General features: G+C 38.2%; 2 protein-coding genes across 2 annotated transcripts in view; one reads left to right on the top strand and one right to left on the bottom strand.

Annotated features, from left to right (window-relative positions):
* The window catches only part of LOC129431801 (macrophage mannose receptor 1-like), a 169,149-nt gene that overhangs the window by 24,135 nt on the left and 126,837 nt on the right, over positions 1-18,177 (bottom strand). Inside the window, exon 8 of the mRNA XM_073870604.1 lies at positions 140-487. Coding sequence (XP_073726705.1) covers positions 140-487 — 348 coding nt within the window. The remainder of the gene's footprint in view (positions 1-139; positions 488-18,177) is intronic.
* LOC129414852 (uncharacterized) lies at positions 9,929-14,968 on the top strand. Its single transcript, XM_073869859.1, has 5 exons — positions 9,929-10,482; positions 10,565-10,621; positions 10,780-10,830; positions 13,996-14,043; positions 14,290-14,968. Exons 1-5 carry the CDS (start codon positions 10,086-10,088, stop codon positions 14,679-14,681), a joined length of 945 nt encoding a protein of 314 aa, XP_073725960.1. The 5' UTR covers positions 9,929-10,085; the 3' UTR covers positions 14,682-14,968.

Below are 18,177 nucleotides of genomic sequence, written 5' to 3'. Positions count from 1 at the left end.
GACATTATCTTCAGTAGGCAGTTTACATCTGATGATATTTGTGTATCTGTGATGTTTATTATCGTTGTCTTGTAATGTTTACATCTGATGATGTTTTGTTAAGTGAAGGTTTGATGTTATTTTATGAAGCTTTCCTCACCATTATAGCAGATGAAACTCATCTTCATATTACAGCTCTGATGATGCCATGATCCATCTCTCATATAAACACAATCATCTGGACCATTTGAGTCTACATTAGACCAGTTTGTATATTTCACAGGATCACCCAGAGACCACTTCCAAACACCTGATCTTTTCAGTCCAATCCAGACAATAGTCTGACTGTTATTCACACTCTTCATCAGTTGATTCATGTCATTGATGTTGTTGACTGTGGCCAGATCTGTGTAGTTTTCTCTGCAGTATTTCTGAGCTTCAGTCCAGGTCATCTTCTTGTTTATGTGATGATAGCGGTGCTGAATGCATTCAGATAATGAACAGAGAGCTATGAAAGAAAGAGTTTGTTTTGTTTATTTATTAAGATCTTCATAACTGTGTCCTACAGCACTGCTGGCAGTAACCAAAGACTACATATAAATTAATCTACATATAATCTGTTCAATTATTCTCTGATATCTACACAGAAGGTTTGTGGCTTTATTAAGTGCAAAAATGATCCAGAGTCAGTTTTAAATGTCCATTTACAACCCTAGGATTTGCCTTTATAATGAAATTGTCTATTATTACCTTATTTCAGGTTCATGAATAATAATGTTGAGCTCTTGGAGAAAACAAGACCCGCAAATCATGATCACAGTTTAGTAATTTATCCCCTCAGTTTATAAACCATGCTAACTGATTAATAAACCATACGCATGAGTTAACTCAGATGCTCTCAGATTTGCAATCTGTACCCCACTGAGTAAATTTGAAAGCTGTAAAATCTAGTAGATTTCAATAATAAAATGTATTTCCTATTACAGTTAAATTTAGATGTGTTACATAGATATAGCTGAAAAATGTGTGAATATTATTGAACTAAAAATAAATAGTTGTATTTACTTAATTTAAATTGAATTGAATTAATATTAGCAGGGGCGGATCTAGAAAATTATTTATGGGGTGGCAAGGGGGTGGCAAGAGAACTATGAGGGGTGGCAACACTGAAGCAAGCATCTTTGGTTTTTGTGGATTCAAATAATACTATACTCAATTTATATACATGGGGCGCACATTTTTAATGGTCTATAAAGATTAAAGGGATAGTTCATTTACTCACTTTCATGTTATTATAAACCTGAATAAATGTCTTTGTTCTGATAAACACAAAGTAAGATATTTTGAGGAATGTTTGTAAGCAAGCCGTTTGTGGACCCCATTCACTTCCCTAGTTGGAAAAAATGAATACTAGGGTAAATGGGTCGACGAACAGTTGGTTACAAACATTTCTCAAAATATCTTCCTTTGCATGTATAGGAACAAATACATGTATACAGGTTTGTAACAACATGAGATTGAGTAAATGAGGACATAATTTTCATTTTTGGGTGAACTATCCCTTTAAATACTGTTGTGTGATAGATTTTGCCTAAACCTAATAGCTGGACTGGAAACTTATGAGTTCATATCAATGTTTTTTTTTTACAAAGCATGACAAACAATACAGATTATAGATGTCAGCCTCAATGCTTCAAGTACTGGTTTATTTAGTCACCAACACATATCAATTACATATAAACCACAAGTTGTAGTGTATCCAGATTAATATGAGATTTTTATAATTTTTTTCAAAGCACAGGTTTTAGTGCAACTACAGCAACAAAAGTCAATCTTATTCTTTTTTTTTTGTTACACAACCACTAAACTTGGATGAAACAAACAAACAACAAAAATTCACAAATTTTGCTGTAACAAACTTATGGCCAACAAACAAATAAATTGTCCAACAAATTAGAAATGTTCATGACTTTGGTATAGATTTGTACAATTGCAGACACATCTACTACTTGCATCTAAAGGATACAAGTGACTTGAATCTACAGCAGCTGAATCTGGCGATTACCATGTTGTTCAGCAAACCTTTTTACAAAGTCATCTAAATTCAAGGCCTTGGTGCGTTTTGACTCAATGCTGAGAATAGCCAAACTTGACAGTCTATTCTCTGCCATTGTAGCCCTTAGGTGATTTTTTATAATCTTCAGAGCTGAAAAACTTCGTTCACATGTGGCACTGCTAACTGGTAACACAACAGCTATTTTGCACAATCTGAACAGTTCAAAGAAAACATCCTTATATGGCTCCAGAAAATGAACAAACTCCATCAAAGTAGTTGGACTTTCTTTTCCATTCATCTTAAGTTGATCTAGTACTCTTCCTACCTGGTGAAGCTCATGCTTAATATCTTCAACACTTGACTCATAAGCATTAGCCAAAAGGAAAATCTCTTCCTTCCTCAAAAAGCTACTGCTTGATGGATTTAGTGCCTGGATGCCTTTCATGATGTTGCAATTGTTATCTGAAAAACGTTTTTCCATTTCCCCAATCATGGTGTCCAAGACAGGGTAGAACACTTTTACTTTAAATGTTTCCTTGCTATCTGGTTCTACATGCTGTCCAAGTGTGGAAGTAATGATGGAATCTTGAAATTTCTTAGCTATTTGTTTTGACCACTTTCGGATGTTAAGCGCTGTTGCAATGTCACTGTTTTCACATGTAATAAGTATTTCTGACCAAAGGTCTTCAAAAAAGGCCTCACTACGATAATGCGTCAGTGTCTCTGTAAGTGAATCAATGAGTTCAACAGCCTTAGCGTGGTCAACAGATTTAGACTGGAGCATCTCAGATAATATATTAGAATCATTTAACACCTTTCGAAAGAGTACAAGACATCCAACAAAAAAGACATCTATTTGAGCCAATATGCCTTTTGCTTCAACAGCTCTTTGAGGATTGTTCTCAGCTGAGATCTCTTCAAGCACTTGCAAAATAGCAGGTAATCTATCCATGACATTGCGACATGCTACATGTCTGCAAGCCCAGCGTGTATCACTAAGTCGCTGGAGCTCCCTTGTTACACCACCATACATGTTCCTCTGCACTTCCAGCCATCTCTGATGGATGTAAGATCCAGACAAAAAGACATAAAGTCTTTCCAACAAAGAAAAGAAATTGCCAGCATCAGGCACAGTTTTGACGGCATCTACTATGACCAGGTTAAGACAGTGTGCACTGCAGTGCACATAAAATGCATGCTTGGCCGCTGCTTTTATGCTTGCTTGATTTTGCAAGATTTTTCTTGTACTCCAAACCATACTTCTCCAAACAGCCAATAATTTTCTCAGTTAACCCAGCAGCATCCAGCTTCTCTGCCTCTTGAAATTCTAGAAAGCTCTCATAAATCAGACCATTGTAATAGTATCTCAGGACAATTGACATTTGCTCTTTTTTCTGAACATCTTTAGTTTCATCTACAATGACAGAAAATTGTACACTCTCTTTAACTTCCTGCATGATTTCCTCTTTTACCATTCCAGCCAAACAAGACAGTATTTCATTCTGGATGGTTTTACTTGTATATTTAGCATTTTTGGGTTGCTGTTCAAGTCTATTTTTAACAATGGGATCATGGTTGCCCAACAAATCTAGCATGGCTAAAAACACACCTCGTCTTTCAGAGTCTGAAGACTCCCGATGACCCCGCTGAGCTAGATTTTCAGAAGCAGTTAGGACAAGAATTTCAGCTAGCGTTTTAATGTATTTTCGATATTCGGTCACCTTTTTCTGGAGGTATTTTTGTTTTGCATCTTTTTGTTCTCTGCCCATGCAACCATTGCGTTTACATGATTCTCAGATTTGGCATGAGAAGAAAACCCACTATCTTTAAATGTAGCCTTCTTCCAATTACAGTACCCCTCAAAGGAGGTAAAACACTCTTTGGAGCATGAGGGAGAGAAAAATGTCTACAAGCAAAGCAGTAGCAGGCATTTCTTGCCTGTGAATATTCTAGCAATGGATGTTTTTTATACCAGTCAGCATGGAAGTTCTGCTGGACTCTGCCTTGAAAGGTCTTTGGGAACTGTAGGTTTGGCTGGGTCGGGCCATCAGACCTACATTTTTATTTATCTAGAAAACAAAATAAAAATGTCAGATAAAGTCAAATAAAAATCACTTATTAAATACTACAATATGCCATAATTTAACACCTAATAGTTTATTTGTAGTTACCTGAAATCTCTATTTCTATATCACTATTTTATGTTAATGTAAAAAATAATATGAAAAGGCACACTGAACACACCATGGGCACCTGACACACAGGGTGCTGGTGTTTCAGGCTCTCTCTCTTCTCTTTCAATGTCTGAGCTCTCTTCCTCCCTTAGCCCTCTGTCTTCCACCTCTTCACTCACTTCATTCTGTATTTCTTCTGTCCCATCACCTCTGTCTAGCTCTTTGTCGTCAATTTCTATATTTCTTTCTTCCACCACTCCATCTTCTCCTCCGCTGCCTTTCACAACTTCATTTGTAATTACTTTTTCTGTCTTATCTTTTTCTGCACCTTCCACTCTCAAATTATCTGATTCTGATTTTTCTTTTCTTTTTGGCTTAAAAAAAATGTGGATGTCAGCCTTTCTTTTCATAGTATCCTAAGATAACAACAAGTACAAAGTTAAGACTTTCTAGCTTTCTAAATGTAAACTATACACTAATTAGTTTCATCTCCTTCATAAATACCAATTAAAACATTATGCTACACCATAACTGAGGGATTTCATATGCATAAATGGACTATTAAGATTGCAGTAATTAGCAAATTAACTAGACATGATTGGTTCACATTGTGGGCTAATGTAAATGTTAGATCGAACTGCTTCCACGAATCTGCTATTTATTTAGTTGTCATAGCAAGCAACTACCTCAGGCAATACTAAGTTAATCAATAGTCGTATTTTTAGTCTAAATCATTTATCTGTAAAAAAAATATGACAGTAATTCAGTACCTGGATATGTTGAGGTGATCTTTGTAGACTGTCCAGCAGCACCAGCCTGCCTGCGTTCACCGGCATGCGTGGGAGAGCGCCAAATGACTTGTTGATACGTGACGTCACCCACAACGTACTTTAAAAATAGATTAGTATTGAACTCTTTGTCATTAATACGCGCAAAGATAATATCAGATAAACTATAATAATACTTACATATTTATACAAATGCTTTGATTAGTTAAAAGAACCGGATAGTACAAATGCTTAGATTCATTAAAAGAATCGCGCTGGTTGCGTTGCGGATCACTAATCTCAGGTTGGACTACTACACAATAATAGAAAGACGTGTTTTCTTGCTATTATCTCATCACATTAAAGCGCCGCTGATGTAAATCAGTTGAGGAAACAATTTATATTTTATACATTGGGAATTTGGGACATTGCTGGGGTGGCAGACAGGGTGGCAACGGTTTTTCTAAGGGTGGCAATTGCCACCCCATGCCACCACGGTAGATCCGCCCCTGAATATTAGAATATTAATTATCAATGATAAACAAAGCAATTGTACACAAATTATTTTATTGAACACAACTAAAACACATGACATTAAAATTCAACATGACACTCAGAAATACAATGAGCTCTCAAATGACAGCATGCAGGGAAATCACAGCATCTTTTTCTTTTTTCTTGAACCCAGACAGGCACACGGATCAGCAGCATCCTGCACCTGCACACATAGTAAACATTTAAATTAACATGTTTTTAATTTTGTATTGACCTCTCCACCTTATTTTCAAACACGGAAGTAAGAGATGTGACGTATTTCCCTTCTTTCTGCGAGACGTCCGTTTCAATAGCCAGCCGGTAGAAAACAGTGTAGTGGGAGCACACATGAAACATGATTTAAACAGTTAATATTTACTACACCTGCCATGTATAAACCAGTGTGAGGATGAAATTAAGAAGTGTCCTGATACATCACATGAAGATATATTTAATAATTTCACGTTGTTGCTTAGAGGTGACGGGTCTTCGATGCTCAACCATAAAAGCATATATACCAATATCTTTACAATGGGAAAGTCAGTCGAGTGTTTGTACATGGATTAAACCAAGACCTCCTACATATATTCAGTATTGTTTTAGTTTTATGAAAATATTACATCGCTTCTTACACACTAGATGGAGATATGAGCTTATGAAATTATTTGCTTATTTTAAAATTATTTGCTTTTTCATTTAAAGGGCCCTTAACCTAATTGTTTTCAACAATATAAAGATGGTCTCTGGTATCCCCAGAATGTGCCTGTCTAGTTTAGTTGCGGCCGGTGACTTCTTTTTTCGCATGATGCGAAGTTCGTCACAACATGTATGTAGCCCGTCATGTGTGTGGTTCATCATTTCAAAATATGTGTTCCGCACTTTGAGAGATGGTGTGTGCATCACGTGTCATGCCAAAATAAGTGCCTGCTGCAGACGAGTCTAAAGGGTTTATAATAAAAGAGACACTCACGTTTGCATTACTCACATAATCTCATGCGTAATCAGAGTTTACTGTTAAGGAAGTGTCTAGCGTGTATTTTGGGAATGTGAGCGTCTCTTTTATCATAAACGATTTGGACACAGGCTCTTATTTTGACAAAACACGTGATGCACACAGGATCTTTCGACACGCAGAACACATGAAGAGCTTGGTTCCAAAAACGCAACAAATCCATTTTGACAAATTTTGGTAAAAACGTGTTTTCTATACCAAGAAAGTGACAAGATGAAAACAACTATTTTCTGTTACAAACTTTCACATAGCATCTTTAGGTTATAAAAACATAAAAAATTCAAATCCATAAGTTGATTTTCAAAGATTTATTATCAAAACGGATTATTTTTTCCACAAAATGCAATAAATCCATGACAAGTTTTTATTCAAAATGCTATAAATCTATTGAATCAATAGCCTATATAAATGTGCATTCATCTTTGCCATGTTATATTCATTTAGTTGACTAGTTGTACACACTAATTAAAAATATAAACATTAATGTTATTAATCAAAACACTTACTTTGTCATATTAAGATCACTGTCATTGCGGTTACTTGACGTCTTCGCTTAACGTCTTTCACAGCGATCGACTGTAAAATGTTTTTGGTCCTGCTCGATTTTCGTTGACTTTGAGTAAAATTATGGAAAGTTTTTCATAAGATCCTCTGGGGTCAATGTGTTAGCATGAGAAGCTTGCTGTCGGGAGAACAAGCACCCGTCTCCCGAGTGCCTCTCAGGGAAAATATTAGATGCTGATGGCTTACGTTTCTTTCCCATCACAGAAAACCATCACAGGTTTAGCGATGCAATTAAAGTATTATTTTGTTTTGTTTGTTGATCACGTAGTACAAAGTAGATGAGGAAAACCAGGACTCCGTGTACGCAGCGCGTCCGCCATTGTTTGTTTACATTGCGTGAACGGTGGGCTGTAATATCAGAAATGGAGTTATTGCGTTCTGTAAAAAAGTGGGAGTGGCGTTTGTCGCATTTTGGGAAAAAAGGGAGAAAAGATGACAGAATAACACGGCGGATATTGGATTTTGCGTAAAATTAAGAATTTACTTTTAACTACTGACCTGATATAATACTGATTTTGACAGTAACTCATTTTTTTCAAAAATGGCGTTTATTGCGTTTTGGAACCAAACTCTTCACATATTTTGGAAAAGGGAACCACACACATGACAATCCGAACACTTATTTTGAATTAGCCCATCCTCGGAAGAGCAGTCACGAGCGCCACTGGTCTAGTTTCAGCCTTAAAATACACCACAGATCTTTTATTATACAATGTTGAACATGGCCATTTGTGGCTTCAATGAAACCACACTCTTTTTGTATGTGTGTTTCTTTAAATACAAAGAAAGCTTCTGTTCCCCTCCGCGTATGTAAAGTAAGGGCTGCCGGTAGTTATCGGGAAATAAGCCCCGACAGTGTGATCAGGACCCGACGCGAAGCGTATCACACTGAAGGGCTTATTTTGCCACATAAGAAAAAAAACTGGACATGAATAAGAATTTAAAACATTTTATTGGCATATTTGTTTTAAATTAACATTTTTATCCTTCCGCCAAACTTTGCACAGATGCATAAAATGATCGTAATACCTTATTAAGATCCTCTGCTTCATACTTGTCTGTCTCCATTTTTTCTCTTTTAGCCAGTCTTTGAGAAGTTTTAATGCCCATTCTGTATTTTTTTGTGTGTTGTCTTCGTAGCTATCATGCTCTATTTTGTCAAGTTCAGTCTCAGTAAGCTATCTGTGTCTTGATATTGTTTGTTCTTCTATCCACTGTTTAAATGTTTTGTTTTTTCAGTACATGTTAAAATTAATCATTAATGTCAAAATTTTCCATTCTTAATTGTGGTTGTCCAGTGTTTGTCACAAGGGTCCCGTACACACTGCATATTAATTCGGTTGTCACTTCACCTTTTAATGCTTAATCCTGTTCTGTACACACACAGTTCAGTAATTTACGGGACTCACAACCGCATTCTACAACCGAATTAAAGGATAATTCCGGTATTTAACACTTTGGGTCTCGTTTCTGGTTTGTTTTGGATGGGCTGCGGTGATGGACGCAGAGGTTTTGGCGGTGGGTCGTGTCTTGAGTTTTTGACTCGTTTGGAGGCGTCTCTTGACTGCTTCGGAGTGGAGGTCGGTGGCCATGCACAAACACGTCATTAAAACAACACTTGACGTTCATTTTCGGAACTGTGCTGCTCACCGAGTGGTTCGTGGTGTTCGTTGATGATTAAAAACAAGTTGTGTAGCGAAATACAGTTTCTGTCGTGTTTTATTTGGCATTTTGTAAAATTCCATTGACTTCCCTTGGAAGACGCATTGCTCGCTGATATATCACTCCGCCGCCGGGAAACAGAAAAGGGTCTGTTTACTTTCAGAAGAAATATTTGTAGGGCTGACATTCGATTCGTGGGTTGACATTCGATTTTCAGTTTTGAGATTCGAATATATATATATATATATATATATATATATATATATATATATATTTTACAGCGATATATATATATATATATATATATATATATATATATATATATATATATATATATATATATATATATATATATTTTACAGCGTTAATGCAGAGCTTTTGCCAAGCAGGAAGTGCGCTTCACGCTCCCGCTCTATAGGTGGCGCAGAGAGACCAACATCCATAGCCAACAGCACTAGTGGAAGAGATCACCTCAAACAGAAAGCACGCTTCCTGCTTTGGCATTTACGCTAATAGTGTTGTAAATAACGTTCAGTTTCTTGCAAAAACTGATTAATTTGCTTCACAAGACGTCAATATGTCACACGGAGTTATGGGGGATTACTGTTGTATTGGATATATATGCTTTAGCTCTTAAAGTGTGCGGATCTGTTGACTTGCATGACGGAGCACTGGGGTTTCTGCAAAATATCTTCTTTATTGTTTTGCTGATGAAAAAACATATTGGATGGTGTAAGTGTTTTAAATAAACTTGATTTTGAAAGTATGCTACCGTTTTATTACAGTTTGTTGGACTACGTTCATTCATGCTTCAGACTCAAATATAGAGCGGAAGTATATACGCGGTTGTGAGGTATCTGAAAAAATAGTTCCACTATAGCAAATAACACGGATTGAAATCATACATTGCGCCAATATATTTGTTTTTAATCATCAACGAACACCACGAACCACTCGGTGAGTAGTACAGTTTTGAAAATGAACGTTAAGTGTTGTTTTAATGACATGTTTGTGCATGGCCATTGACTTCCATTCTGAAGCAGTCAAGAGACGCTTCTAAATGAGTCGAAAAGTCAAGACACGACCCATTGTCAAAATTTCTGTGTCCATCACTGTAGTTCATCCAAAACAAACCAGAAATGAGACTCAAAGTGTTAAATACCGGAATTATCCTTTAACTCCCGCAAAATGCAGGTAGTGACTACCGCATTTACAGATATTCCACGCTGTGTGTACACAACCGAACTCAACTACTGGTTGTTGACGATGACGTCACGGGACTTCCGCCAATAGCCGTGTAGGGCGCCTGCTAGATTTTACCTCAGACAGATTGCAGGATGGCGGAGAGAGGTTTGTTGTGGAGCGACCAAGAAACAAAATTGTTAATTGCAATATGGGCAGACAAAAATATTCAAAGAAAAATGGACAGTACCAAACGAAATAAAATGGTTTTTGAAGAAATAGCAAAAAAAATGTCAGAAAATGGTGTTTCAAGAACTGCAAAACAGTGTAGAATAAAACTGAAGGCGTTGAAGACTGATTATAAAAAAAATATAGACCACAATAATCGTTCTGGGCGGGAGAGGAGAACGTTTAAGTTTTTTGAAGAGATGGATCGGGTTTTGCGGGATAACCCTAGCTGCCACCCAGCATTTGTTTTCGATTCATCATCAGAGATTGACGTTACCGGCGAAGACGTTTCGTCGCCCGAGAGCGATATGGAAAATCCTAACGGTAAGTTCCCGTTAATTGGTTTGCTAATAACAAAATCGGTAACTTTATTATTAGTAACGTCACTCTCACTACTTTGGTGTAGAAGAGTCGACTGTGGAAGTGTGCTTGCCCGGATGTTCAGTCTCTGCAGCGACCTCAGGTAAGATGCAGTCTTTTTAAATCGGTATTTTATGCTTCATAACTGTACGATATAGTGTATCCTTTTACTAGTATGATGTGTGTGTGTGTGTGTGTGTGTGTGTGTGTGTGTGTGTGTGTGTGTGTGTGTGTGTGTGTGTGTGTGTGTGTGTTCACTAGGAGGAGAAGAGAGTAGCTGCAGCGCCAGTAATTCAGGTGCATTACAAACAGGTAACCTTAATTGTCTAATAAACTTGCATATTAGTGAAAATACACACGCATATTCATACATATCCTCCAGTTTCCTTCAAAACAATAGCATCTTTTAATGACATAAGCGTACTTGGGTTAAGTATAATATAAGTTAATTTTTTGGGCACACACAGTTTACTGCCCCACTTGCACTCATACTGTACTTTTATTGATTCATGCCCGAGCACGCTTTTATCATTAGGACTCAACTGTTTTGAAGAAAACACTATGTAAAGCACTCTCCCAACACTGGAGCCCATCATGTTAAGTTTGGGGCTTCTATTTTGAGTCGTTTGAGACAGGATGAAACACAGCTCTTTCGCCATGTCTATAATATTGCTTAAATAATCTATTGCTCAGACGTTCACATAATCGTGCTGTGTGCATCAGAAGGTTTTTACAGAGGCAGATGAAGTTGAATGACTTGTGCACTCACACTTCCCAAACCGTGCCCGAGCGTGTGTGATACTCAAAGCCTGGTTTGTTTGACAGGTGTGATCGCTCCGTCTGTACCTGGGCATTGTTTGGTTAATCGCGCCTAGCCCAGTTGGAGAGGTGGGCTCGGATGCGGAACGCAAAGTGTTTGCGCAAATTGCACAGTTCAAACGGCAAGGTGCCATTTGCGCAACAGTTATTTAAAGGAACACGCAGACATTTTGGGATTTTAGCGTATTCACTGTAATCCCCCAGAGTTAGATAAGTTCATACATACCTTTATCATCTCTGTGTGTGCCGTAACTCTGTCTGACGCACACACAGCTAGATAAGCTTAGCACAAAGACTGGAAGTGGGTGGCTCCAGCTGGCGGACTGCTCCCAATAAGTGACAACATAACGCAAACATTTTCCTATTTATGTGTTGTAATTTGTATAGTCACACTGTGTACAAATAACAAAGTCCTATGAGACATAGCCATCTTTTAACAGTATACATACTGGGAACTATATTCTCAGAAGGCGAAGCACTGCTACTTTGGCGGAGTTATTTGCTCGCAGCACCCGAGAAGCCCCTGGTGAGGAGCAGAGAGTTCGGTCACAGTTGCAAGTAGCAGTTCTTCGCCTTCTGAGAAAATAGTTTCCCGTATATATATACTGGTAAAAGATGGCTGTGTCTCATAGGACTTTGTTATTTGTACACGGTGTGACTATACAAATCACAACACATAAATAGGAAAATGTTCATGTTATTTGGTCACTTATTGGGAGCAGTATGCTAGCTGGAGCCATTCACTTCCAGACTTTGTTCTAAGCTAGGCTAGCAGTGGGTGCATCAGGCAGAGTTACTGCACGCACAGAGAAGATAAAAGTATCTATGGATTTATCTAACGGTGAATAAGCTAAAATCCCAAAAATGTCGATGTGTTACTAACACTTTATCTACTTTTGTAAAAACCTTCTGATCCACCATAATGGTAAGGTGAACGTCTGAGTGGCATAAGCGATGATTTGACTAAGCAATATGATGGTGACAGGGTGAGAAGGCTGTGTCATTGCGTCCGAAATTGCTCAAAATAAAAGCCACAAACTTAACCTTACGATGGGCCTTCAGTGTTAATAATTAGGGCTGCATAATAAATCGCATGCGTTTGTGGTGCGCATCTCGTCAGTACAGCTGGCTCCTAGATTAGTAGTAAATCGCAATAGAGCGCATTTAGGCCCAATCCCATTTCTCTGTCTTACCCCTTCCCCTTACCCCTTAGTTTTGCATATTCACTCTAATTTGAAAACCACACCCACCAAGGGGGAAACAATCTGTCCGTCTCCATTGAATTTGTATTGCGAGAGGCCGCCTCCTTGTCATTTCTGGCTTATAACAAAAACAGAATAATGCCTAAAAACTGCTGTGTGACAGGGTGTACAGCTAACAAGCCAAAAAAAAACCAGAAATAGGTTTTTATAAGCTGTCGACCCCAAAAATATAAAAATGTAAACAAGGTGCTCATCACAATGTCAAGCAATGCTTCGGTCACTTTAACAATGGCAGATGCTTAATAGTGCTCAAACGGTTTTGAGGAAAATGATAGAAAGAAACTTGAATGCATTATAAGTCGGTTTGAATAATAGTCTCTGCCAAATGCAACACATTTTAAACTTGCAAGAAGTGAGATCATATTTAGTCTAGTTAGTGTGTCATTTGTGTATGTATGTGACTAGTAACTTTTGTTTCAGAATAAGTGTCTTAGATGGATGTTCCTCTATGACCGTGTTCTTCACATCCAACCCTGGAGAGCCGGTGCCCTGCAGAGTTTAGCTCCAACCTTAATCAAACACACCTACCTGTGATTTTCTAGTGATCATGAAGACATTCCGTGTGTCTCAATTCGTTCCCTAGCTCCCGAGGTCGTGAATCAGTATATCGTGTACACAGGTTCGGGCACTGGTAAGGACCCTAGCTCACTTGACATTGAGACACTGTTCCCTTTTTTTTTGTCACGTGGCTGCTTAAACACGTTGTGATAACTCACAGCTGTTTCTCATCAACATCCAGCAAAATCAACATATCTCCGACTTAATTTTAAACAGTACATTGTAAAAAACGCTGTCATTATTCTCTTACACATCCGTGCATGAAATTGGAGGAAAATAATTATAATTTTAGATGTATACATTTATTTTACAATTTAAAATAAATATTATTATTTTAAATATTGAGTAGATTGTGGTCCCTTACTGTGTAGTGATTTGTGTTTATATTTAATATACGGAATTTGCGATTGAGACAGCCCTTAAAATGGCCGACTCCCTGATCAGTGCCCTGACTACTGAACAAGGGAGCTGATTGAGACACACGGATTGATTAGCTTGCTCAGGTGTGTTTGATTAAGGTTGGAGCTAAACTCTGCAGGGCACCAGCTCTCCAGGGTTGCATGTAAAGAACACTGCTCTATGACAGTGGTTCTCAACTCCAGTCCTCGGGACCCACTGCTCTGCACATTTTGGATGTCTCTCATATCTGACACACTCAGTTCAGTTCATGGAATCTATCCTAACGAGCTGATGATCTGAATCAGGTTTGTTAAATAAGGGAGACATGCACAATATGCAGAGCAGTGGGTCCCGAGGACTGGAGTTGAGAACCACTGCTCTATGAGGTAGTAACTGGTCAAATGTATTTCTTTAATTTACATTTTATTTTACATTGTAGGAGAGACTGTGGATCAAGGAAGCCGTAACCCAACTCCTAGACATGCTGGTAAATCCATTTTTGTTTTTACATAGTCTTTAAATATTCACATAAACAATTGATATGTTATATAACAGCTCTCTGGCTTTGCTCTTTGAATTTAAAACACTTAAAAATTTAATTAACAGGTATTTGTAACAGGTTTCCATTGAAATTTGTCAAATCACAGTGTATCATCTTTACACATTTAAACTTAAAACAGTTAAACAAATATAAGTTAAAGTAAATCTCTAAATATGATTGTGATTTGCTTAGGTCGAACAAAGAAAAGAAAATTGGACCAAATGCGGTCCTTGATGGATGAATGGGGCCAAAGGTTCATGAGTGCTTCCTCAAAAGAGTTCGCAGAATTGATGAGGAGGGAACAACTTAGAGATGAAGAGGAACGGCAGGAAAGGGAGTGCAGGATGTCTCTTATGAGGGCCCTAACGAACTCCCTGCAGGCACAAACACAACATAGCTACCATCACACATCACAAAACATGTATTTGAATGCACAACCACCGCACATCCACTCACACACATCACGCCTTCAATATATGCCAACCAACCAACATCAACCAGCTTACTCTAGTTATGAAGCCACTACTTCAGCTCCACATATCAACACACCAGACTCATTTTATCGCCAGTTAGAAGAAGAGTAAAAACTTTTATAGTTGTAGATCTCTAACCTGTTCAGGAAATTACTCTAGGAAAATGGCTTTCTATTTCTCTTCTGGGTAATTTATTTCTTTTTCTATTTTTCTTCTGGATAATTTATTTCTTGTTCTATTTTTCTTCTGGATAATTTATGAATAATTGTTTATATTGAATTGTTATGTTAAGTCAATACATAAACATAATATAAAATGTACTGTAAGTGCCTAATGCCTAAACATTAATATTGTCATCACATGGAAATCAAATAAAGATGTTATGAAGCAGTGTTGAATTTTTTTGCTTATTGCAGCTGAAATATAACAGGGTTGTATTGGCACAGTTACAAAGTAGCATGGTTATTTGGCTATTATTATGCATTTAAGTTTAAAATAATTCTAGGGTTAATGTACTTTTAAAACGTAATACATATTATTGGTCACCATGTTTTAACTTTAGACTCAACCAATTGAAAAAGTGGGCGGGACATATGAGGGTCTGGAAACAAATTCTGATCGGGATAGTTTGTTAATTTTACCGCGAGATGTTGTGTCAGTGCAAGTCGGATAGCCTGTGCTTCCTCTCTAGCCTCTGGGTCAACTTCGTCGACGTCCTGTTGATGCGTTTCTGTGATGTTGTCTTCCAAAGGTATGGTTTCGCCCGCTCGTTCACAGAAATTGTGCAAAACAGCACAAGTTAACACCACGCGACAGATTGCCTTGATGGTGTGCTCGCATCTGTGTGCAAGGCTTCTCCACCTTCTTTTAAGTCTTCCAAAAGCCATCTCTACTGCCATCCTGCTTTGGCTTAATTTAAAATTAAAGTGCCTCTGAGCATCTGTTAAGTGACCATTGTCTGAATATGGCTTCTGTATCCAACTGAGTAGGGGATATGCTGGATCAGCTAATATTAATAACGGGATGTCGACGCCTTCAATGCGTTTTGAAGGGATGGGTGGAAACAGAGTGCCCCTCTGTGCCTTTCTGTACAATCCGGAGTTTACAAACACTCGGGCATCATGCACACTACCTGGCCAGCCTATGCACACGTCCCTGAATATTCCTTTGTGGTCAACTACTGCCTGCATGACGATGGAGTAAAACCCTTTTCGGTTATAGTAGGCCGTTGCATTGGGGCCATCAGGGCGATCTATTTGTATGTGGGTACCATCCAGACAGCCAACTACTTGTGGAAATCCCCACTGATGGAGAAAATAATCTATTATTTGCTCGGACTCATTGGCATTTGGGAAGGACACAAAAATGGGTTGTAAATGTTGGCAGACAGCTTTGCAGAACTCCCGTGTGATTGCATGCACCGTCGATCTTCCTAAACCAAAAAGATGAGCTATGGTTCGGTATTCTACCTGTGTACCTAACCGCCACAACGCAACAGCCACTCTCTTCTGGACACTGACAGCCTTTCTTAGATGAGTGTCTTTCTTCATTAGGTGAGGAGCAAGCAAATGACAGAGCTGGAGGTATGTGTTTTGACTCATTCTTAAGTTTTGAATCCAGTCTGTCTCCCTCCACCTTAGCTGCTCCCACCAGCCTATGGGTCTAGGAGCAACCCAAACAGTACGGTCGAGTGAGAGCAGGTTGTTTAGTAGAAATAACTTAAATAGCAGAAAAAAAATAACGACGCCTCTGTCGATAACGGTTTAATATTATTTGGCGGATGTTATCACGACTTTTCTGTCTGTTGTTTCTGTAATCTGCAGCTAAAACAAAACTCGCTATACGGTGGGCTTCCATTGTTTTTGATAACTACAGTACGTTGCTATGGTTACATTGTTGCCGTTTCGGGAGTGAGTCTTGTTCCGTACACACATGGAACGTTCATTTAGGGGATTCACTCCCGCATTTTAATGCGGTTGTCACTCCCGAAAGTTTGCAGTGTGTACAGGACCAAGATGCACCAAACAGTAATCTTTATTGGCACGGAGCGATTTTAATCGTACAAGTAGTTATGTTATTACTTTGGAACGGTTATTATTTGAAAAGAACGAACCTGCAAATGTCTCAACTGACCAATCAGAATCAAGCATTCCAGAGAGCCGTGTAATAAATAGGGGATAGTGATCATGTGCAGTCAGTGGAGTCATAATGAAACGGGTGAGATCAAAGCTTGGCACAGAGGCAGCGTCTTTATCAAGAGAGGTTGCGAACACAGAGCAGAAGTGAAATGCGTCTGACACAAATAAAGAAAAGAAAACAGAGGACATAGGGCCGAGAGATGATCAATATAACTGTATCATAGCATGTGAGCTTTGTAGCCTACAGCTCCGCTGCGATATTCCACTTTCGTTATAAACGGTCATAAACAGTCAAATGTTTTATTTTTCATTATGATTGACGGTCCAGATGAAACAAACCTGAAGTCCAGACCTCCTGTCACACCTGCACTACACTTGTGTTTGTCTATGCATACAGCCATTACCAACATAAACATACGTGGCTCATATACGTGTGCACATTGTGCAGTAATAAAATGATGAGAAATTGATTATTTTACACACATTTCAAATGGCACAGCTATATTAACACTTTGGTGACCTGAATAAATTCATAAAATAAAACTAGTCAGGATTATTCTAGCAGTATGTGCACGGAAAGCGGTTACTGTACCCAATTATCATGACAGTATAACTCCGAAAGTATTCAGATAAATACACTTTATGTTATTTAGACAAGGACACAGCTAATATTTCACTAGCAAAGTACATATTCTAAGTGTAAATATTTAAACTCAACACTTACCAGGATTTTTGAGGAGGTCCTGAGGAGTTTGTTGTCCCAGAAAGAGTGCAATTTCCTCTGCTGCTGATTAAAAAACCTTTGGGTCGTTATAAATTACATTATTACTACCAGGGTGCGATTTGTGAAAAAAACAGAGGGGGGATGTTTTCATGGGCGTACCCACCATATTTCGTCATTCTTTACCCACCACTAGTTTTAACTTCCGTCCATAATAATTTGACTTTTGGTTCGATTTTTTGGGACTATTTTCAATGTCTACCTTTTTATCTGCCTACCAGGACATTAAGAAATTCAGGATGAATGAAGAAAAGTAGTGGAGATCTAATAAATCAGCTGTGCCCTGCAGGCTCATTGTAAACTATGAAGACTACTCGATTCAGCGCTGGGTTATCTGAGCCTAAATAATTAGATCATTATTTATAATATTTCATTAAATTTTCTTCCAATTACTTGGGCCCCAAGTGCGTGTGGGCCCCTTGGCCTGTGCCCATAATGCCCATTGGATAATCCAGCCCTGACCTTCTGTAAATCATATATTGGGAAGGTTGGGCTGAACCAGTCTTAGCTAAATCTTATCCCTCTTGACTCTATAGGGGCCACCACTGTGACAAAAGCTTGTGTACATAGCAGACTATATATTGTAAAAAAAATGCTATACACTCAGTGTTCATTTAGGCAAAAAAAAAATTTAAAGAATGAAACATTCACATCATAACACTGATTGTTGTTAACTTTGTAATTATAT

The sequence above is a fragment of the Misgurnus anguillicaudatus genome, chromosome 1 (assembly GCF_027580225.2).
Source record: "Misgurnus anguillicaudatus chromosome 1, ASM2758022v2, whole genome shotgun sequence".
Taxonomy (NCBI): Eukaryota; Metazoa; Chordata; class Actinopteri; order Cypriniformes; family Cobitidae; genus Misgurnus; species Misgurnus anguillicaudatus.
Note: the sequence above shows the minus strand (reverse complement) of the source record. Positions and strands in the feature narration are given on the sequence as shown.